General features: G+C 35.5%; 1 protein-coding gene across 1 annotated transcript in view; it reads left to right on the top strand.

The window, feature by feature from the left end:
* LOC149808392 (solute carrier organic anion transporter family member 4A1-like) overlaps positions 1-14,773 on the top strand; it is a 43,776-nt gene extending 29,003 nt beyond the window's left edge. Inside the window, exons 7-13 of the mRNA XM_089968143.1 lie at positions 1,808-1,917; positions 2,502-2,640; positions 5,353-5,548; positions 6,136-6,277; positions 7,318-7,526; positions 14,227-14,291; positions 14,535-14,773. Of these exons, the coding sequence (XP_089824269.1) occupies positions 1,808-1,917; positions 2,502-2,640; positions 5,353-5,548; positions 6,136-6,277; positions 7,318-7,526; positions 14,227-14,291; positions 14,535-14,773 (1,100 nt within the window). The remainder of the gene's footprint in view (positions 1-1,807; positions 1,918-2,501; positions 2,641-5,352; positions 5,549-6,135; positions 6,278-7,317; positions 7,527-14,226; positions 14,292-14,534) is intronic.
* The last annotated feature ends 8,819 nt before the right edge of the window (positions 14,774-23,592 follow it).

Here is a 23,592-nt window from a genome sequence, read left to right as displayed (position 1 = left end):
AATATATAACAAAAACATAGTAAGTTAATGTCAATCCATCTTTGAGAACACACCATACAAAAACATTTCGAGAGAGACAAAGACACACGCATTCGATGCTGAGCTTTTTGGTATTATGCTAGTTCGTTCCACACAGTATGATCAATTTTGTCCTATATGCAGGCCTAGCTCAGTACATTTTCAGGTCAGCATCATTAAAAGTAGCTAAAGTTACCTAACTAGTTTTAAATAATTCGTGTGAAACAAATTATATACTGTTAGCTACATTTAATGACGCTGACCTGAAAATTGACTGTGCTACAGATAAGATAAAATTCTCAATGGTATGAGAAACGAACTATAACAGAAAACACTGATATATGCACATAGACTATAGACCTATACACCTCATAGCCTCACAACTCTCTTAACAACTACGAAGACGTAGTAACAGCCAGAAATGTGTTATGTCAAATATGCTTTATTCTAATTATGTTAAGCATCTCCATTGTGCCCCAGTTGAATCTAAAATATACCAACAATATTTAATGACAAATAATGCGCTTACCAGCCAGAAGGAATAATTTATCCGTCAACACATTAATCAATAAGCAAATTTCACTGTAGCACTTGCCATATTTCCAAGACACAAACATAAGTTTTCAACGAATCCGCGAACTTGAAAGTTTAGCACACGGTTATCCGCTAGGGTCCGTATTTGGAGGGTCTTTTATATACGGGGGTAATTATACAATCAATATTTAGGTCAGCACAAGTATGTCACAAACAGTTTCACCTCCTCCAAAGAAAAGGAGAGTTATATACGATAGTGACACAGATAGCCAATTACCCGTGAATAACCCAAGCACGGACACTCATGCTGTATGTAAATTTTCGTTATAATCATAGCCTATACAGTACAATAGAGGTGTGAGCCCAGTATCGTTTCATTATTTACAATATAATTTTCTAAATTAGAACTGATGAAAATGAAACATTTTTTGTAATAAATATTAACTATTTTTTGTTAATTCCATATAACATCCATATATCAAATGTGACAATACCTCAGTACTATGCAACGTTTTATGTTGTTATTTGTTTGGCTTACGCATAAAAACTGTGTACTTCGGATGACACAGTCACCCCACAGTCCTCATTAACATATTTGTATTACTGCACCGCATGTAAACATTTGCGCGTGAACTATATTGCACAAGTGAGGATTTCTTTTTTACTTTAAAGGAAATTATTGGATGAGAAAAAGAATCTACGTTGGGGTTTGCACCAAGACAAGGAAAGCCCAGTCGCGGGGTGACATTATATGTCTCCCCCCTCGGCAAGCCTCGAGGGGAAACAAAAAATGTAACCCCTGACTGGGCTTTCCTTGTCTCGGTGCAAACCACAACACAGATTCTATTAATCTAAGTAGTCTAAGCGCTTTCGACTCTTAATGATTCTTTTTCAAAGGCAAATACAAAATATAGACAAGACCAACAAATAAAACAGAAAACGGTTATGTTTGCATGCACGCACGCACGTACACACACACCTGGTAAAATAATAATGCATTATCACTGTACACATATCCTCACGATTGAATTTCCGCTCTATAAAATGCAAGTAATTCCTGAATGGAATAATTTAAAAAAAATGCAAAGAACATCCATAGCCAGGTGTCTATCATTCATATCCTTATTGGCAACGATACATATTATTGGAATGTTTTGTCTCGATATTGCTGTTTTACTCTGATGTCAAGAGTCAGGAAGGTTTTATGGCAGATACATAAACCCCTAAAATCCGATTATTTAAATTCTACTTTCAGGAAACAAAAAGGCAGCTGCTGCTAATAGTGGGAGTAGCAAAGGAGAGGCATCTATCTTGTCACTAATGAAGACAGTAGCTGTAACATTTTTCAAGGCAGTCCTCAGGCTGGTACGCTTTAGTCTTTTATATAACTATATTATTTGTTTTGAAAACTGTCTTACATGAATGCTCTCCACTATATATATATATATATATATATATATATATATATATATATATATATATATATATATATATATATATACACACATACTCCAATTATCCTTTACCTCGATTTATGCACAAAAAAGCAGAACACAGAAGCATAAATTAAACTGTGTTTTATTTATTCAGTTTCAGATCTTAAATTCGTATGTGGAAATTAAAATGAGTAGAAAATAATGTTTACACTTAAAGAATCACTAAGTATTTCCTTCTCTCTCTCTCTCCTATCCAATCCTTCTTCAGTCAATCTATCTATCTATCTATCTATCTATCTATCTATCTGTGGACTGGATGATTTTACAAAGAGACAAGCACAAAACACACCTGTACTACACTTCAGACTCTACATATTGTTCGTCTGTGGATATTTATATAAACTCTCTAGATAGATATATATATGGAGAAAAAAGTATTGATTTCGTCATCATATTGCTCTTCTTCCTATCTTTAACTTACCTATTTCTTATATTTCTTTGTTCCCATTTCAGATTGTGAATCCCATTTTTATGCTTCTGACGATAGGGGGCGCTGTCAACGCTCTAATCATTTTTGGGTTCAGTGCCTTTGCCTTCAAGTATCTGGCAGAACAGTACAATATGCCATTTGATGAAGCTGGTCTTCTGCTCGGTAAATAGATAAATAGTTTTCTTCTACATCTGTAAAATGAAGAGGCAAACAAGCAAGCATATCCACAATGAAAAACGTCCTCTCTCTCTCTCTCTTTAAAATTACTTATCAGATGATGTCATTGTTACAGTTGACACAGGCGTATGATGCAACAGGGAAAATGTTGTGCAACTAGTTCAAAGTGTCTCCTAAATTATGCTAAACCTGAACTTGTATTTATGGTTGAGAATTTTTAGTACATACACAAACAAAAAATTGAATGTATGACATTATAATAACAGAGTCGCTGCTAAACTGTAGATGATTTTAGTCAGTTTTTTGGAAAACCTCAGTAGGAGTGCTATTCTGTTGCAAAGTATCTTGCGGATTTCTCTTTGACAAAAAAGGACCATATTTGTCATTTGGGTAGATTTTAGAGACTGCCAGTAATGGCCTAGTATTTATAGGTTACTGCTTTTGTATGGGAAAATATGAACGAATATTTTCTGAGTAATATTGCACGACCTTAGTCCGAGAAAACGAGTTGATATTTTCTGATTCAAAGGTAATAACAATTTAATTTTATACTCATTTCATTTTCATACCTATGGCTTATATTTTTTAAGTCATATTTTGAATGAATGCGCATTGAATAACTTCCAGCTGGGCTAGAATGGATGGGTTCTGTGGATTGGTTGATCCAACTCAATTCCGCTTTTCTGCTTAAGATGGACTAGATTTGTTTTGGTTCAATTCAGTGTAGTAAGGAGAATGTGATTTCAGTTGGAAATGTAGACGAAATTACGGTAGAATTTCGGTATACATCAGGTTTCCCATGACATGGGTCATATTATGTGGATTTGCAAAATTAACTTAGAAAGTACATTTTGAGGAAATTTAAAATCCAGAAATGTAAGTATATTTATTACCATTCTTACTACCAGCTAAAAAGACATGTTTATGCCCTGTCACCAGCATGCTCAATATGATCTGTATCATACAACATGTCTTCTTTCGCTCGCCTAACATTGTATCAAATTAGTTATACAAGGAAACTTGCAAAGCAGCTGTTGTGTGACAGTCCATTTAGCCAGCGGAAATAATACTTTTTCGTTGTCCTGGCTTATTGGTTTTGAGGCCCTTAGTTTCCTACCAAAACTTCAGTTGCATATTTTCTCGAATTTAGCATTTTGACTGACTTGTAAAATGGTACGTCTCTGATAGGCATGCTGTAGACCTTGTCATCAATATGCTTTTTCTTTGCTATATTTATAGATCGTAGTGAGCACCAGTCATAGTATGAACCATTCTATTTGCGAAAATATTTCTCCTAAATAACTACTTAAATGGTCAGAATGGTATTTTCAATTACTGCGTTTCTCACGATTTTTATTGATACTGCAAATATCACATTCATTAGCTTGCTGTTTTGAAAGTTTCATTTGTGACTCATTGAATTCGATCATGTCGTTAACTTTATCATCTCTACTTACAAATGGACGGAACAGCTTGTTTAGTTCATCCACAAACAAATCTAATAAACCAAACGTTTATGCGCGTATTAAATGAGCTTACATTGTTATTTACAACGTATTTCCTAATACACGATACTATCTTAGGTACACATGTCGTGCAACATGAAGCCGTGTAATATGGAAAAATATGGTACCATTCTGACAATTGACAGAAAAAATGAGCATATAATAAATGGTGTTACGACTCTGTGATCTTAAACTAAGTAAGAGAAAAAGGAAAAACCAAGTGTCAAAGAGCACTTTGTATTTCCAATTAATTAATTTTAAATCAAATGATTCCTCCCAAATAATATCTGAACAAACTAACGATGATTTTATATGTGCATTTAAAGGAGGAATGAAGAACAAAACTAAAAGATAAAAATGGTAAGCAATTTTCATTTTTATTTTCAATTAATTAATTTGAAATAAAATGATTCCTCCCAAATAATATCCGAACAAACTAAAGCTGATTTTATAGGTGCACTTAAAGTAAAAGATAAAAATGGTAAGCAATTTTCACGACAACTTTGTTCTAATCACTGTAGAAGATATTGGATTTTAAAACCCAGAGGTGACAGAATAACGACTCAGTAACTGAAAAGTCTCCACATAATGCACTATATCATATAACATATTCTTTTGATAAACTCCATGTATGGAATCTAATATCTTGGGGGTAAACGGGTCGCGGTTATTTATGTGCTGTAAGTTTTGAGTTAAACTCGACATACGTTTAGCAGCTATTGTCTATGGGGTGCACTTGAGAATAAAATATGAGTTTTCATGCATCAAGATCAATATCGCAGACACCCACAAAGAGGAAACGTTTCCTCTATTATGCCGATTGTGCCGACACACAGTACTGTTGCTTAAAGGATGGGCATATGTTCTGTGACTCTAGTTGCACATAGTGCTGTTTCTTAAAGAATGGACATACAATGTGCTATGACCATAGTTGCACACAGTACTGTTGCTTAAAGGATGGGCATATAATGTGATGTGAATCTAGTTGCACACAGTGCTGCTGCTTAAAGGATGGACATTAATAAATTCTATGCTGAGGTTTGCACCGTGACAAGGAAATCCCATTCAAGGGGTTACATTATTTGTCTCCCCTCGAGGCTTGCCAAAGGATGGGATAGAATCTATCGTGACTCTTGTTTATTAAGAAATCAGGTTTGGATGATAATACCCTTATCGTATTTTTAAACAATAGGCGGCCTAATATTGGTGGGATCATTTGGGATGTTTCTGGGAGGACTGTTGATTAGACTGTTCCGATTAGAGATGGTTGGAATGACTCGATTGGCAGCCGTGGCATCGTTTCTGGCAGCTGTAATGGGAATAGCCTACATAGCCGGTTGTCCGAACGTCAAAATTGCGGGCCTTCAAGTCTCCTACCCCGGTGAAGGGTACGTTATGTAAATAAGGCGTTAGTTTTTCCTTATAGCTAACCGTCTTTTAGCCTAGTCAATAGAACAAGTAATTCACTGAAGAATCATATATAAAATAAAACAATATACAATAATGTCTCTGCAATTAAACTATACTTGTTTCTAACAAAAAGGTGTGGATTCTTTAGGCCACCAGCCATCTATTCTCTACGATCAAATATGCCTTGCAAATAATTTGCACAAATGAGAGGGTCTGTATTGTAAAATTCACTTACCTTGAAAATATGAAGATGATGACAGTTGATTTTCATCGTTCCTGACACATTGGGTCAGTAAACCACAACAATGATATATCGTTATTCAATAACCGAAAGGCAAAGGTCAAAGTCACGGACGGGAAGGGAAGATGGTTGTCGCAGAAAAGAAGCTGGATTTAAATTTTTAACTCACAAATGACGCTGTAAAAACGGAAAATGTAAAGGACTCGGCGACCGCTATTTTCTTAAACGATGATATTTTTCAATACGTTTGAAAGCGTTGAACTTTAAATTGAATACTTACTAAAAGACACTGTTGTACCTCAAATAAATGTTTTTAATCGGCAGGTCTATATCGGGGTATAAAGCGAAGTGCCAGGGTTCTTGTAACTGCACAGAACAATTTTTCAATCTCGTTTGTGGGAATGACCGTATCGTGTACTACTCCCCTTGTCATGCTGGCTGTACAAAGGCCCCAGCAAATCCAATGGTAAATGTCTTTGACACACTATTCTTTATTGTTCTATTTCTTTTTCACTTTCCTTCCTTTTCATGTATGTATCCAATGGTAAATGTCTTTGACACACTATTCTTTATTGTTCTATTTCTTTTTCACTTTCCTTCCTTTTCATGTATGTTTTTTATTTGTGTATGCTTATGAATCTCTTTAGATTTGATTAACATAATTTTCATAACTTTGGGCTTCGTATCCTTTATTGGAGCTATAAATACTTTGGAAATGTTTAAATTTCAAAAGCAAGTATTCCAGGTAACCATGGATTACAACCAGGGTTTTGTTCTGCGCTGTTGTCGAATTACGTCAACAGGATGTTTAACTCGTACGAAATATAAATGGATCTTTAAGCAGCGCTTGAGCAAACACATATATTTGTGTCTAAATTGAATTAAAATACAGAAAAACTTACGTTGCCCTTTTTAATCTAGATTTTTTCCGCTTGATATCGAATTATACAAAAGCAATAATACAACAACAAGAAAAGTGTAGACCAATTAAAATTTGCAGGAAACTGACTTCTTTATTTTGACATGACTAATTGATTATCTGTCTTCCGTTATGTATGTCACTAAGGCGAAAGATACACGATAACCAAACCAATTGGACCAAGCTTATGTACAGCTCGGATTGAACATAGCAACTGATGCCTTTGTCAAACGTGAAATGTACAAATCTCAGCGACAATCGCCTCCCACCTCAAAACTGGAGTGGGATTCAGACAAGACAGGATTAGAACAGTTTACGACTGATCGCAACTCTGGACAAGTGTTGTGTACCTATTTATACATATGTCAAAGGAGTCTACATGTAACTTACTGATTGCTTCTTTAAGCGACCTTGAATAAATTGAACAGTAATAGCAGAAACCGTCGCTGTGACATGAAGGTAACTCTTGATGTTCACTATATATATATATATGTATATATATATATATATATATATATATATATATATATATATATATATATATATATATATATATATATATATATATATATATATCCGGTTTGCAGGAACCGTACCAGAATTGTTCTTGTATAGCAGCCAGCTTAAATATATCGAGTACCAGCTTAAATGTCTCGAATAATGATGATAGGTTCACTGCAGTCAACGGAAGGTGTGATGATGGGTGTACAAACATCAGGATTCTGGCACCCTTCCTATTCCTCATGATGCTTACCGTGCTCACTACAGTCACGCCTGTGTCCATGGCAACACTGAGGTTTGTTCTTATATAGATCATCAAAACAAGAGTGTATATTATAACGATATAAATGCTCGAAGAGATCATTATAAACTCCTCATCTATTTTTTACGTTTTATATTATTCAGTCCCTGTTGGTACGCTACTAAATAGATAAACACCGTTCCAACAATATACGCGAAGACAGGAAGATCATCTATTCGAAGCGTCTAATGACTCGGTAATTTCGGTGTGAATGGCATGAATTCTTGCATGTGAACTGCGCAGCCCACCATTTTTTGTGTGTGCGGGCCCTCCTCCTGTTTGACTTAGGTGACCGAATGCGTCGAATCCTTCATAGGTAAAAGAGTGCTCTGTGTTAAGTCAATTGTCTGGCAAGTCTGCCATCTTTTGTTACTGCTGCTTATCTTGCAGCTTACATGTGATGCACCTGTTGATTACGTTGGTAATGTATCTGTTCGCACATACGATCAGTAAACCTACCATTCTGACCGCTGTCTCTGTAAAGCGACAATCCTAGTGTTAGTCCTGCTATTGATAATACCATACGAGCAGAGTGCCCACGTGATGACAATCAGGAAGGGAGGATATTTTTCTTCGTCTGACATAGTTTATCAATGGTATGTGAGTTTCACAGTTGTGCCAACCATGGCAACTGTATGATGAATCATCATATGTCCAATGGTAGGAGCGCTCAATATGGCCTGGACGCGTTTCAGCTTATGTGTAATATTTTAAATTGAAAAAGCGGTTTAAATGGTGTGAACAAAGATGGTTGTCACATGTAGCACTGGCAGCAAAGGTTGTCATCTGAGGACGGATAGTCGTGTTTGATCCAGGGTCCATAAATGCTAAGATGTCTGTTTCAGCTAGGATGGTGTCTGATTGCAATGTCATGCACACCAAGTGCAATGAAGGAACTGACCTAATAGTCTACTTTGTTCAGCACTGCTCTGATCGCTTTGAGTTCCAACCTGTTGTTGACATTCACATGGAATCACCTGGCTTGGTTGAGTATGTAGCCAAGTAGTACGTTGCTGTCAGTGCTGAGTTTGATTGGGTCTGGTTTGATGTTCATTTCATCTCAAATCAGCTTCGCTGTTTCTGTTTTCAGTATGGTTTACATTGCTCAAGTCAAAGGATAGCTTGTTTAGGCTTTGGTACCAGCTGTGTTTTCCCGAGGATAAATCATAGGTGATGCTTTCCATTTGCTTATGTGGCTTTTAAGTAATCCGTGACTGCTATGGCTGTCGATGAAGTATCTGAGAAGACAATTGTCTCTCTGTACGGAGCTGTAGCGAGTTATACGCGAAATGACGTGGAATCCAAAAAATACTCTAGGACCTGTAGAATATACTTTCACGTTTCCCATTTTTGTAGCTTTATCTGGGTAGGCAGGTATCCGAGTCTGGTGACTCTGATGAAAGCTCTGAAAGTAAAGACCTTTTTTATATGTTGTGACTGGAGCTACGAACCCGAGTGGATATGACAGGATGTTCACTATTGACACAGCGTCAGGTGTACGAATTTAATCTATTGACAATTGGATTGGATCTTAAGCCCCAGCTTACACCAAGGCTAGGCTAGTGGCGTATCGACACCGAGATCTAAATCCTTTAGATCCTTTGCTTGTCATCTGAAGGGAATACCTAAATAAAGTCGACGCTGTTGGATTATATCTTGTAGAGCCTCAGGCCATCAGTGGCACAATTTCCTGCTTTCTTTTAATACATCAATGGCCTTTGCATCTGTAGACATTGATTTCAGTCCATTGTCTGTGCAGAAGTATCTTTCTCCGTAGCGTTTGACCGTAGGTACTCTTTCAATTGCTGACCTTCTTAGTTCATGTCTAGCGCAGGTGATGGACTATTACCGAAGAAATTTACTTTCAAACTGTGCTTGATGATCTCATTATTGATGTCATTGCCACATTATCAAAGGAATGCTAAGTAATTTCCAACGTCAGCTAGAACGAGGAAACAGTAAAATATCTGCTAGATGAAGACTGTTACAGCGGCATGTTCCTCTCTGAAACTGATTATCACTGATATGAGGCTGCTGGTTATGTCTGGCCCGCTAAGAAGGCCGTCATTCATTGACATACCTTGAAATTGAGCACTTGAGTCATGCAGCACTCAGATTTGACATGGTTTATGTTAGTGGTAAACAGAAAATATTGTCAGACACCAGCATGTCTCACCTTCCTTCAATGATGGAGATTCATGTGGCCATTGTCGAATATTTTTCTCATAAAGGCTACGAAGTTACGCTTCGTCTCCAGTTCTGTCTTCTCTACTAAGGTACGAGGTTGCAATGCGAGTCAGGTGAGTGGCTGTTGTTTATTGTTAGAACGTTGGCGTTTTGTATGAATCTGTAACTGAGTTATCCATCTCTTGGATGCATATTTAACTCATGCTTTGTCCGTTATTTTCTGGAGATCTTTGTCCTCGATCAATGGGGATGTTTATCGTCGTCCTTTTCTTTTCTCACACTATTATGACCTGGACCTATATCCACTACTTCTAATGTGGCTTCTAATGTGAATCCTCTTTGTTGGTCTCGGTAGTACAGCTTTGTTAATCATTCACCAAGATGTGGTTAGGACATGGTTTGGAAAGGGACCAGCGCTCATTCTCTAGCATACAAGTGGAGAAGGAGCTGACGCTGCCAGCTTTACTCACTTTCCCGTTGCAGACGTCGCCTACGATCACCCATCTAAGGTTGAGTATTTGTACATGGGGCGTCCTCGGAAACCTTGTGATGCTCAACAACCATGTGTGCTCTAAATATATCCTTGCCGCGCAGAACTAGAATCTACACATCTTCATCAAACGGTTGGATATGGTTGGCTACAGGCCTCAAGTAAAAGTGATGATATCCCGCATCAAGTGTAAGAATTTCGCTACTATTATTCAGCTTTTGGTTACAGTATATCAGTGCGTGAGCAGTGTTGTTGTACTGCTGTCTACAGTCTCTATCATGTAACCGTTGCTCTTCCCCCTACAGTTTTGAGTGTGTATGGACCAATGATCCCATGTGTGCCCAATAAATCAAATAAGTTTGACCTGGACAATGAGTTATTACTTTAATCGTTCAAGATGGAGTATATCCTTCTTCCTTGCTCAGACCGTCCCTATGCATATTTTAGAGCAGTATCTTCCATCACAGGCTCACTCCACCAACTTCACTGCATCTGAAAGTTATTGAAGACGGCGACGTTCTTTCTTTCTCCTTCGCGCTGTTCGTTTTGGCAAGGACAAAAGCGGGGCTGGGTTTTTGAGTATCTGGGTGTAGAACAGACACAAGTTTATCACTGTCAAAACTTCTACATTTAACAGCCGATTTCATTTTTTAGTAAAGTGTTATGTAGAAGAGCATCATCAAATATAAATTAGGTATTTCTTCTGCATACCCTTTTTTAAATTCTTCATCGGTTTTTCTATTAAGCCACGATATTTGTTTATGGGAGCGAAGCTTCTTGCCAAATGGGTATTGAATAATGGGACCTCCTGGCTTGACATTTGTAGTAATTATACGGGGGATTGCGTGGACGGAGTAGGAGTTGTGGACGTAGTAGAAGAGTCTCCTGTCTTGTCTAGAGATAAGGGTGTTCTTGTGTTACTACATGTCGCAGATGCTTTCCCAGATTTCGGGGAATTTGAACTTTTCGTCTGATGTACTGAATGCGAAGCTTTATCGTTTCTTGTGTGAGGTTGATCACGAATACGTTTTGAAACGAATGAGAAAGAAAGGAATGTAACTTTATTATTCACTGTTCTTTCGGCCTTGTGACATGCCTTTTATAAGCTATGAGACAATTTCTAAACGAGTGGTGTCTAGATAATTGAGGCCTGAAGTAGGTGTTTATCCGCTTTATTCAAATCGAGTTCCAATAACAGATCCCCAAACTCTTGTAGCCTTGGATTGTATGTGCTAGAGTGTTAGGAATTTTAGGAAAATTCTAGTGCCAAGGAGAAGGGGTTCTCAATGACCTCTTGGCTTCCATAACACTCATCTAGTTAATCCTGCTGCAGGGTTATTCACATGCACTGATGTCATCCTTTGCACATGCTTCAAAGACTTTTTAACCCTTCCTGACTTTCAGTAACACCCAAATCTCTTATGGCGCTTAAAAATATAGACTTCTTGTGTTTCCAGGATGGTCTTCAAATGTTGAGAGCACCATGCTGACAAGTTAACGGTGAGCTAGATATTTGGCCAAGTCTGTTATACCTGGTACATTGACATGCCATCATTACGATACGTGCAAAACACAGTATGTAGACAGAGGAGTAGTAAATTCCAGCGTGCTTGGTCAGATGTATCTGGTTTGTGCATTTTGGGTGTTGTGCGTCACGATCCATGCTAAACGCAACATCATGGATGAATCCGGAATCGATTTGATGTAAGAAGTCAGCATGTGATCATGAAATAGTATGTTTCTTCGTGTATGCATGATTGAATTGAGAGTCTACTCCGGTTCTTCCCGTCATCTTGTTCTACAGCTGCATCAAAGACGTTGGCCTGGTCTTCGGCTGCAGTTATTTCGATTTTCGCACGTACAGTATTTAAATTGATCTCCCACTTAACCGTTCTCCGCGTAGCGAAAGCGGCTGCCATATGATCTTCGATACGGGTCCTTTCTACCTCTGCCTCGTCACGTTCATAGTAGCATAATTATAGATATGTTTGATTGCAATGAGTTTATAAATTTTACAGCATACCAAGATCAACCACAGCAGTGTGATCCGATTTTCAGCAAGTGATGAAGTCGATCCTGAGCCTCTTAGTTTGCTGTTTGTATAAGCCTGTCCAGTTCTTGACCGATAGCTTAATGAAGGTCTCTTTCCTGTAGGGTTTCATCAACATTTGTTATTGTCATTGTTGAAAATGCAAAATACTTTCCAGGCAGTTATTGTTATTATGGGAATTTAACGCAATTTTCAACACAAGATAGGCTATACCTGGCGGTTAGTATAAATAGTGGAGGAAGAACCCGGGAAATCCGACCCACGGGAAGCTACAAGCAATCTTTCTTAAGTACCCACATTGGCCGAGCTTGAGACTCGAACCCCTGCAGACAGAAGTGTGATGACAGTGTTCCGTGAGATCTTTAGACCGCTCGGCCACTCGGGGCACCCTTCCTGGCTATAGTTGGTAACGTCCATGACGGGATTTCAGCTGGTTTATAGCCTGCCGGATTTGCTTTTCAGTGTTTGCAATATTTACGATGTTAAAATGGCACCTTCAATCCTATCATATGTTCTTTCTAATTTTTCACGATACTCTCTCTCTCTTTGTCAGTTTCGTGTTTTCCGATAACTTTTTTGTCAACGTAAGTGTTTAATAAGGCCTAACCTATTCCTGTGTCTGCTGAGGCTGAGCTGTAGCTTCATCTCTAGATGTCTCAGTAAGTTGTATAATTTCTTTTGCAGGCCCAGGCTCTGCTATAATTCAATGGTTATAGGTTTCCCGTTGATTATGTTTGATTCTCAATGCGTTATCTACAGCTGAGGTGATCTACGACATGTCTTGGTGTGCGATGTCTGATGTCCTATTTACTTTCTCGCTAGGAAAATGTACCGTTTTCCTCAGGTTCAGTATGATGATGGCTAATACTTGCTGTTGCGGTCGAGGCTGCTGGTTTAGTCAGTCATAGGATTAGCTGTGGCGGTATTAGCGTCTCTGATGCCGTAGATAGCCAAAGTAATATATATGGCTGTTGTTGTATGTATAGAGCGTAGCGCTAGTTCTAGACTTGGCTTTTGAGACGTAGCCAGATACGCATCAGCTGTGACTGACTCGGTAGTTTAGTGTAATTTAAATATCCTCCTCTGGTTTCGCGTGACGCTGTGCGGTTAAACATACATATGAACGTTGTTCCAACAGTATAAGCAAATACAGGATACTTTTCTGTACTCGACTGTACTTACTAAAATAATAACTTAAATGTCTTTGTAGCGTTGAATTCAAATCAGTAGAACCAGTGGAATAAGTATTTGAAATCATTCTGAATAAGAACGAGTCGGAATCAGTGTGAAAAGATGTTGCTTTCCAGGACTACAGCGTGAACTGATGGAACTAGGAAATATTGTAAAGACAGATAGAGTCCTAATTCTGTACCTTAGGTGATAACGTGATTCACATCTCTAAGACAACAGCACCTGCAAGACCTCTAATGGAGAGTACCACCTGAGAACTAGAACATACACTATGAAGACAAAACAACTTTCTCTGAGAACTTTTGTCCATATACTCTATTAATTTATAAGGAGTATCGGACCGTATGATTAATTTTAGGTTTAAATTATATTGATTGCTTTTCCTTTATTTTCCCAATAAATCCGCGATTTGTGTCGCTTTGCCGATACAGCAAATATAAAGAGTGATGATGGCTGAAAAAATGCAATGTTTCGACTAAAGTGTAAAAAAAAATTCAGATATTTTAGTGGAATCATTTCGAACGTTTATTGGAGGATTGTTGACTAGATCGTTTTGCTTAGAGATGGTTTGAATGACTCGACCAATGACAATATTTTTCTATGGAGATGGTAAAGATTACAAATCTCCGTTTCCATAGAAAGGAATTAACATTAGATTTAACAAATACTCTTCGTAACAATGGTGCAAAATTGTAGCTAGTGTATTTTGATCTAGAAATAATCTGCTTTACATAAAGTGATGAAATATATTGATTGAATCGATCTGTTGATTTCAGATGTGTCGATGACGATATTCAACCCATGGCTCTTGGTATGCAATGGATGATTCTTCGGCTTCTAGGTAAGCATTTTATTTTGAAAAGTAAGTCAGTCTGTGGAGAGATACACTTGCCGAAAACTCTTTGCTAACGAGTGTAATTTAACGCGAAATAAACTGACATAATGTGTTTGTATGTGGAAATACTAGATGCCTACTGATGATCAACTCCTCTTTGATTAATAGATTGATTGATATAGCTTTTTGCGAAAACCATTTTGAAAGAGTTGAATTCCACATGTTTGTTTTCCCCTTCTTGTTTTCTAGGGTCAATTCCTGGTCCTGTTTTGATAGGCACTGTAATCGACAAGGCGTGTTTGATTTGGAGAGGGGGAAGCTGTGGATCTCAAGGATTCTGCATGTTGTACAGCCATGACCAGCTGAGCCTAGGAGTACTGCTCTGGTGGGTCATCACCATGATGATTGGCTGCCTCCTATTCTCTGGGGCCACCATATTCGCCATGCGAAACAGGGTCTCATTCGATATAAAGAGCAAGTCTGTATAGGAAACTCGTCATAAAGATCGAGTTTCTAACATATAAATATTCCTGCTATCGTCACTTGTTCTTTTAACGTTGCTTTGTTATATAACTCGTATTTCCGCCAATTCTTTTGAACTGATGCCTAGTTTTACATTGTAAGACACATGTTGCTAGCAATATAAACGAAGTGATATAAAGTTATTGTACTTGTCAAATGATGTTTTGGTGTACACACGCAAACAAACACACAAACATATATATATAGTATACGCACACAAAGACACACACACACACACACACATATATATATATATATATATATATATATATATATATATATATATATATATATATATATATATATATCCATTTAAATTGGTCATACTCGTCTTTAAAAAGGTATACTTAACATTGAAAGCGCAGATGAAATCATTTTCTTTGAATATTTTAACTGTAAATGCACAGAACCGGGTACAATTTTGTGGTATAGGTTTGTTTCGCTTTCTAATCACCCTAAGGTTTTCACGTGCGTGGATTAGATTTGAAATTGGTTGTCATGTTAGCCTTGACAGAATACAGGGAAGACATCATTGAATGTGAATAGTACTGGTACTATATGGTCTTAAACTAAGTAACAGAAAAATGCAAAACCAACAAGTTCCGTAAAATTCAACAAATGATGTCATTCTCTAAGTTATGAAATGAAACGTTCAGCGGAACTTTCAGTATTGTGAATTAAATATTAATTTATAGGTTATATCACATGTCCAAAAGTATAGGGTTCAAAATGAATTTAAGTGGTGTTCTGAATTCCAGTCTTGAATATACTATAATAATAGTGATGAATGTGCCGATATATCAAAATTCTTGGTGTATAGCAATGATACAATTCAGAACATCTTTTAATGAATTCACAATAAACCTAAAGTAATGCTTTAGTCCAAAATGTCAACTGCACTTTCTAATTCCATTGATTAATTTAAATAAATAATTCTTCTCAAATTATAAAGCTAAAAGATTTGTTTCACTAGTAATGGGAATTTATGGTCTTGTTGATTTGAGCCTTTTAAAAATCAAAGACACAGATATGATGACCTGGGTGTGGGTCATTATTCCATGAAATTTGTCAACAAGGTCAGGTTTGGTAACTTAACTTCTAGCAAAGTTCCTGACTACAATCGAATAGACCATTGTTTTCCCAAGAGAAAAACCAATGTCCTGCAACCAAATCCACGCCAGCAAGTTGTTTACAAATGATCATTATCTTAAAGCATGATCTACTATCATGGACAGAAGTTAGCAATGTAATCTGTTGTTTACAAATGACCCTTACAATCTACAATCAAATTATATATTTTTCTCTGCTTCCTTAACATGCGATTTATAATTATATCAAATCAATAATATTTGTTCAAGACCATTGATGCAGGTAAGGTATTTCTTAAAAATATATGGTTGAACAGTATCAGGGGAGGTATAGAAGCCCGGATGTAAAATTCCTATTTTGAATTGGAGTAGATGCTGTGTAAGAAGTACATTACCCCATTGACTTGTATTTATGCATTACGGGATTGCGGACTACATGCAAGATTGACTTACCTTCAGAAATGAAAAGGTTGACAACGTGAACAAATATGCACCGCCAAAATGTACGATTTAACAAAGTGTTGCAGTGAGCATGGACAATTTCACAAGGACATGAGTTAACACATTTTTACCAAAATATTTAATTTGTTTCAAATTGCAGTCAAGAAATATATGTGACTGACATTAGCTTTGCATGAATATAACATAAAGGGGTGAAGTGATTGAACCATTTTGTTACGCCTGACCTAGATATCTGCTGAGCTGATCAGCGTTGGGATGCTATCTAAAGGAGTGTAGTAAATTGCAGATATCAGAGGTGCTTCCTTAGCGGTGTAGAGTGGGTCTCAAGAATGTTGGCCATCTATCAGTCAAGATATAGAATTTGTTGCCTTGTGAACGATCACTAAACAGCATCGACATTATATTTGACATTATGTAGCAGTATAGATAAGTCTTGTCATGATTAAATGTATGCAGTAACAACACTATCCTTTCTCATCAGTGAGATGGAAACATGGTTTAAATAACTGCAAAATGTACAAATAAATCAATGGTATATAATCTCTTAGGAAAAATAAGTATTTGTGTGTACGAACTAGAGTCTTTTGTATTTGGACTCATTTTACATTTTAATGCAGCTTATCCAGACACTGACCTTTGAGAAGCGCACGTTAACTATAACAACGCAGTAGCAGAAGCTTTTGTAGCAAACACATATTATGATACAATATTCTCTCATATATCATAATAACAACGCATTTTTAATCAATAAATAAATGGTCACCAGAGCATATCCAGTTAATGTTGAGATATGACGATTACCTTCTTGAGAACAAGTAGCATTCGGTTTAAATGTGTTATGAATTATATTTTGAATAGAATAGATTATGTTGAAAATTAACATTTTAGTACAATCTTACGGAAGAATAGGTTGAATTCATTTTCTAATTTGTGCTTCGGTATTCTATGACAAAATATGACAAAATATACAAAGAAAAACAATAATCTCATCTCTTTAAATCTTATTATTTGAAGCATAGCAAATGAGGGGAATTATTAAATGTTTGTTCCAGACTGGTTTTGCCGCAATTGTTGAAGGCTAAAATTATATTCGAATCTGCTCAATGCATCACACAGTCTAAAACATATTAATGGCATGGTTCACCATGATTTAGTTTCAGAATATAGATAGAATAGTTTGGATCAAGCATTATTTAACTCCATGAAAAACAACACAGAGATGTTACGCATGTAAGAACTGGAAATTATAAAACGATTTGACCACAACATCGTTGAAAAGCAAACATATCAATTAAAATGTAGAGTCTAAAGAGCTAGCCAGCAATAAAATTCAATCCCAGTGATGGGTCACATGACCATGTTACGTAATGTGTGATGAGGTCAACATGATTAAAGGTAAACAATCAACACTGCAACAATAAATCACAAAAGGGAAGCCATTTTTGTATTCTCTTTTGAAAAGAGCCTAATATGATTTGTCTCGTGAGAAACATTATACATGTATTGTCTGGGGGAAACATTATTTTATTTGGGACAATATCAACATTATCAGTCCCAAATCAAAAAGGTTTAGATTATGCCGCAAAATTCTAAATTTGGAATGTCGTTGAATATTTCGTTGAAATTTTAACTTTTTGGATACTCAAAATATATTCTACTTGATAATTGAAACTTCTACTAGGCATGTTCTCTAGTGTCAAAAACCACGTTGTCCTCGTTATTATATTCTACTTGGGGTGGTCACTATTGTCAAAAACCACGTTGTCCTCATTATTGCAATTGTAGAAGTGTTCTGTAACACTACTGATATACAGCGAATCATTATCAATCATTTACAGTCTCATTCTATCGCAATATTTTTCACCTTGTTGCAGTAAAATAATACACGAATCATATAAATAACCCTAACATCGTAAATCCACCGTATACACGTTTTCTAATTTGATTTTTTTGTTGTTTTTGAAACAAACCAATACCAAGTCACCACTTTAAAAAATCTTTCATGAATTCATTGCTTAATTTTTTGTTTCAAAACTGTATTAGATTCATTGTAGCATTTAAGCCAAAGATGTTGTTCAAGCAAGACAAATCTGGTTATTGTTCAGGTTTAAAGAAAACTGAATATTAGATAATGTGATACAAAATCAACGAAAAGAAAGCAAGCAAGTTAGGATTGGGTGCGTTGGAATTGATAATGAGAGAAGAAAGCACAGGCAAAGCTATTTCAATCAAGCTGGTACACATAAATAACGTAACATGGCAAGAACTATTTAGGCAACATTCAGCCTCAGTTATAAATGCAATAATTAAAGAAATTAAATAATCATAGCTAGATGTAGAAAAAATTAAAACTAAATACAGTGAAAAATAATGATAATGAAATTCTTACATCAAGTGGGATTAGATACATCACTGGCTAATTGTCAATTAAGCTAGACGTGCTTTTATCTGCACTGAATGCACGTTTCATAACTTTAAGTTACTTAGGTTTCCAAAAGTCAACTAAAACAAGCAATCTGGAAAAAATATAAAAATGCTTGATAAATAAAATATCTACACGTTTGATTGTAGTTGATTTATTTGTATGTATAAGCACACTTGATATAATAGTTATCATTATAGAAATCCCCTTGCGTAATGTAGCAGAGTATAGCAAATAAATAGATCACGCATTACAGTTAAACTTTCATCAATTAAGAATGTATCAATGTTGATTGATTCACTGTTACCTTTGATTTCCATTTCTGTATTTGATATCATTTGATCTTTTTCAGACATACTTTTACTAGCTGTCGTGTGTCCAGTGCTTGACCAGTGAAACCCATTCCATTAAAAACCACGCTATTGAAAACTATTTAGTTAAGAACCGTCCCATTGAAAACCATCCATTTCTTGTTCAGATAGATCAAAAGAAGCATACCGTATGCCATAATCAATTTGAAGGTCGTAATCATAGAAACTTTCTTGTTGGTAAAGATCAGCTATGTTTGATAAAATCATTTGAAAGTATACAAATTATCTTTAATTTGCTGTTTTCTTTTAATACTGGTGAAGTTCAATCTAAAACCGATTGCAACATTCTGTGTTTTTCATTATTTTGGTATCTTTACTTCGTTTTTCTTCTAACATACTCCTTGCTTTCATCTCTTTCATCTCTAGCCCTTTTGTTCTTTTTGTTCACACAACTTGTGATCAGCAAATGTTTTGTTAAATTATAGTATGTCTTTGTTTTCTAAACACTTTAAACCTAAATGTTAACCTGTGTTCCCAGTCGTTTCTATTTTGATCTATTTTACAAAATATCCTTGTCAAAGAAAAATGGATTGAAGGCGAGCAATACAAAATCAAGCTGAAAACAAGAGTAGCATAGACAATGAAGAGTTATATTTATAAAGCCCAACATATACATGCAGAACTATACAAGAATGACATTGTTGGAATCAGAAGAAAAGCCTAAATGTCGAAGAGAATAATTGGCTACAGCTCTGCAATTTGAGCTGACAATAAATAACTAAATCTGGATCGCCTAGTATTCCCACAAGACTGAACTTATAACTGTAGAATGAGAACCCTTAGAATACCAATCATAAGAATATTGTCATTAACCAACTGACTTAAATAAAAACTATATTACAAAACGTCTATATGTGATATAGATATCAGTAATAATGACATTGTTTTCTTTAAAGATTATCAAAAGCATCCTTTCATTTTTTTAAATTTCCAAGTCGCAACAGTTGGCAGACATAAGTTTTGTGCTGGCACTATCCATGTTCAGTGTAAAAGCATAAATTCCTCACACATGAAATGCACCATGTTCTGTGATGAACAGAGAAAGTGGCGATAAATACAATGAAAACAGAAAGCCAAATACCGATTAAGAAGACATCAGTTATTTCATATATGCCAGGGAAATGTCCACCCTGAAATCTCTCTAGACTAGAGCAGACTGTATTATTCAAACATACATACAATTGTATGTATTAATTTATTAATTAACCCTGCATCTGACACTATCATAGTGATGGAAACAAGAATGAAAGAAAATAAACAGAAAAAGAGCCAGATAAAGTCAGAGGTACACTGTAGGTTAAATGTCTCCTTGCAAGACAGACAACAAGCATTGCTGCATACGCAGCTTTAAATAAATAAATATTCACGGATATTAGTACTAGAAAACAAATTACTAACAAGAAAATATTAGATTGTAAATGTGTATGTTTTAATCAGTTTATTTGATATCTGTATCCAAATTTAGTCTTTATACACATATTACAGCATTTGGTATCATAATTTATTGCGTGCATACTGACATACAGGAAACTGTTGAGCTCTATAAAAAGAAGTATTGTCAAATAAAACTATGATGAATAAAAAGGTATCTACAAGAAAATATGAAACATGAGGGTAAACTAATGAGAAAATACGATGTTTATCTACAACACTGAAATTCAAGGGAACTGTGCCGCATTAAAATTGTCGTGGACCTAAAAAATTAAACATATTTGCAACGAATATCGCTGTTACATCATTTGTTGTCTACGGGTGCGTATGCCTTTAATACTAAAGTGCTACTAACTATATGTTATATAATAGGATCACCGGCATTCCATCTTCTAGTCTTAGAGATCATACATACATACATACATACATACATACATACATACATACGTACGTACGTGCGTGCGTGCGTGCGTGCGTGCATGCATACATACATACATACATACATACATACATTCATGCATACATGCATGCATGCATGCATACATACATACATACATACATACATACATACATACACACGTTACTGCTCTATGGTAACAAAGTTAACTAACAGAAATAAAGCAAAACCAACAAGTTTTGTAAAAGTTAACAAAGAATTTAATTATTAAATTAATAAATGAAAAATGTGAGAGGAACTTGCAGTATAATGAAGTGAATCCAAATTAGTCTTTACAAAGGTCTATGAAACCCTTAAATAAATGAAATGTCTCTTATAATTTTCAATACCGGAAATGTACTGGTCCTCCAAGAACCGTGACGTTGTTAAGATGGCGTTGTCCAGAACTCTTTCGAATAATTTATAACATTTCCAGAATAATAATATAGTCCTAAAAAGTAGCACTTTCTATTTCCGCCGAACAGTCCAAACAAATGACGTTCCTCTCGAAAATTATCTAAGTACAACAAAAAACACGTCTGCAGACATACATCAGAAACACAATAAGTGTGAATGACTCCAAAACTTGGAATGAAACTGAATACTTAATTTTCTCCTTATATACACTGTACTTCGAAATAGACTCCATGTGATAGCATACCCTATTGATTTTGATGAACTAAGCATATGCACATGACCTCGCGCAACCGTTGGAAAACCACCTTATTAATCTCGAAACATCAGTCACTAAAACACTGCTCCATAGGCGCTATTTAAGTATTATTATTACGAGTATTATTACTAACTGACAATATGTACGTAAACATCTCTTTATAGAACCTCCGCAATTTGCGTTATTAACAGAGCCAGATCAAATACACAATTTATAACAAAACATATTCTATACAGTTTACAACCAAGAATAAAAATTACCACAAATAAAATAAAAATCATGTATCAGTAGTTACAAAATATATAGATATACATAACATGCACATATTATATGTTCAATTTAGTCTTCGATAACTTTACATTGCCAGAATCATGTATTATTTCACGATACGGAACACCTTCATATTGCACGCACGTGTTAGACACGTGCCTAAAAATGATATCGTCTGTTAGGAACTACTTTCTAGTGCAAACAAACAATGGACGCAGACGGCAGCACTTTTGATTGAATGTATTTGTCTGTGGAAGAAGTAAACTGACTGTCTGAGCCATTTGAAAGTTGACAATGTGGACGAATTCATAGAGTCACAAAACAAACTTTCAACGAAGCAAGATACTGAGCGTGATAGGCTGTCAAAAGTCTTGAAGCCACGATGCCACAATACCTCATTATCAATATTAAATAATAATACTCATTAAAGTATTGTACTTATCCAAAGCTTACCAACTTCATACGAATCTAAACTTTCTGTCCTTTTGAGCGTGTCGTAAATAATTAAATATCACATGAGCCAAAAACAGGAAGACAAAATATACTTAAAATATATTAAGAATTCAACATTTCTAATTGATGCCTACATCATTTTGTCGTATGGATAAATTACTAAGTGTAAGGTATAAAATATCGAAATATCAAGAAGCTTCAAATGTATTTAATTTCTAAATCATTTACTATTTAGAATAAAATCGGCATCAGGTCATCTGAACAATAAAAGCTACTATATATATATATATATATATATATATATATATATATATATATATATATATATATATATATATATATATATATAACTAACTTCATAGTAAATTCAAACAACCCATAGGCATACTTCTTAATTAATATTACATAATAAAAGAATGATGAACAAAAGAATATAGCATGTTACAACAGAACATTAAATTGATTTCCATAACATTTTTTAAACACAATTAAATGCATTGAAGTTATAACAAAGTCTTTAGACAATAATAAATTATGTTGTTCTTACCTGCAAGAGGAGATCCGAAATGAAGTCTCGATGGCGCAATAACTAATTTAGCTCTGTGCATTGTTAAGTTATAAAGTTTAGAGTGCACATATGTGTACTACACATATTTTGGCAAATTTTGGCAAAAACGGCAAATTTTGTTGCATTCGCCTTCCATTCCCAATAACCGCTTAGTCAATTACATAAATATCACGCCACCGGACTCCAAACCTTATGACCTCTGTGACTTATATCTATATCTTTTGTAATTTTCATTCACGTAAATTATGGTGATCATCTTGAGCTGAAATTTCGTTGGCGCATAGGTTCTATTTGAAGATAATAAAAAAGGTAAAATTTAATAGCATCTATAAATAAATGCTTACCTACGTGTTGACAGTTAATAATAATACAATTATTAGTAAATAAGTTCACAAGTCTCGGGCATTCTCCCATTGAATAGGTGAGTCAGATGGTATCTTAGAAGAATTAAGTTAATTCACTTTGGATATGTTAAATCAGTTGAGTTATTTTTCGACGTTGGCAATTTGCGACTTGTCATTTTGAAGTAGTTAGGTTATAAGTGTTTTAGTCTTTTAGCCTGTCTATAAATAGCTCGGTCTGGGCAGCATTCTTATTCTTATTTCTTGTCA

The sequence above is a fragment of the Sinohyriopsis cumingii genome, chromosome 1 (assembly GCF_028554795.1).
Source record: "Sinohyriopsis cumingii isolate HCF-2022 chromosome 1, ASM2855479v2, whole genome shotgun sequence".
Lineage (NCBI taxonomy): Eukaryota > Metazoa > Mollusca > Bivalvia > Unionida > Unionidae > Sinohyriopsis > Sinohyriopsis cumingii.
Note: the sequence above shows the minus strand (reverse complement) of the source record. Positions and strands in the feature narration are given on the sequence as shown.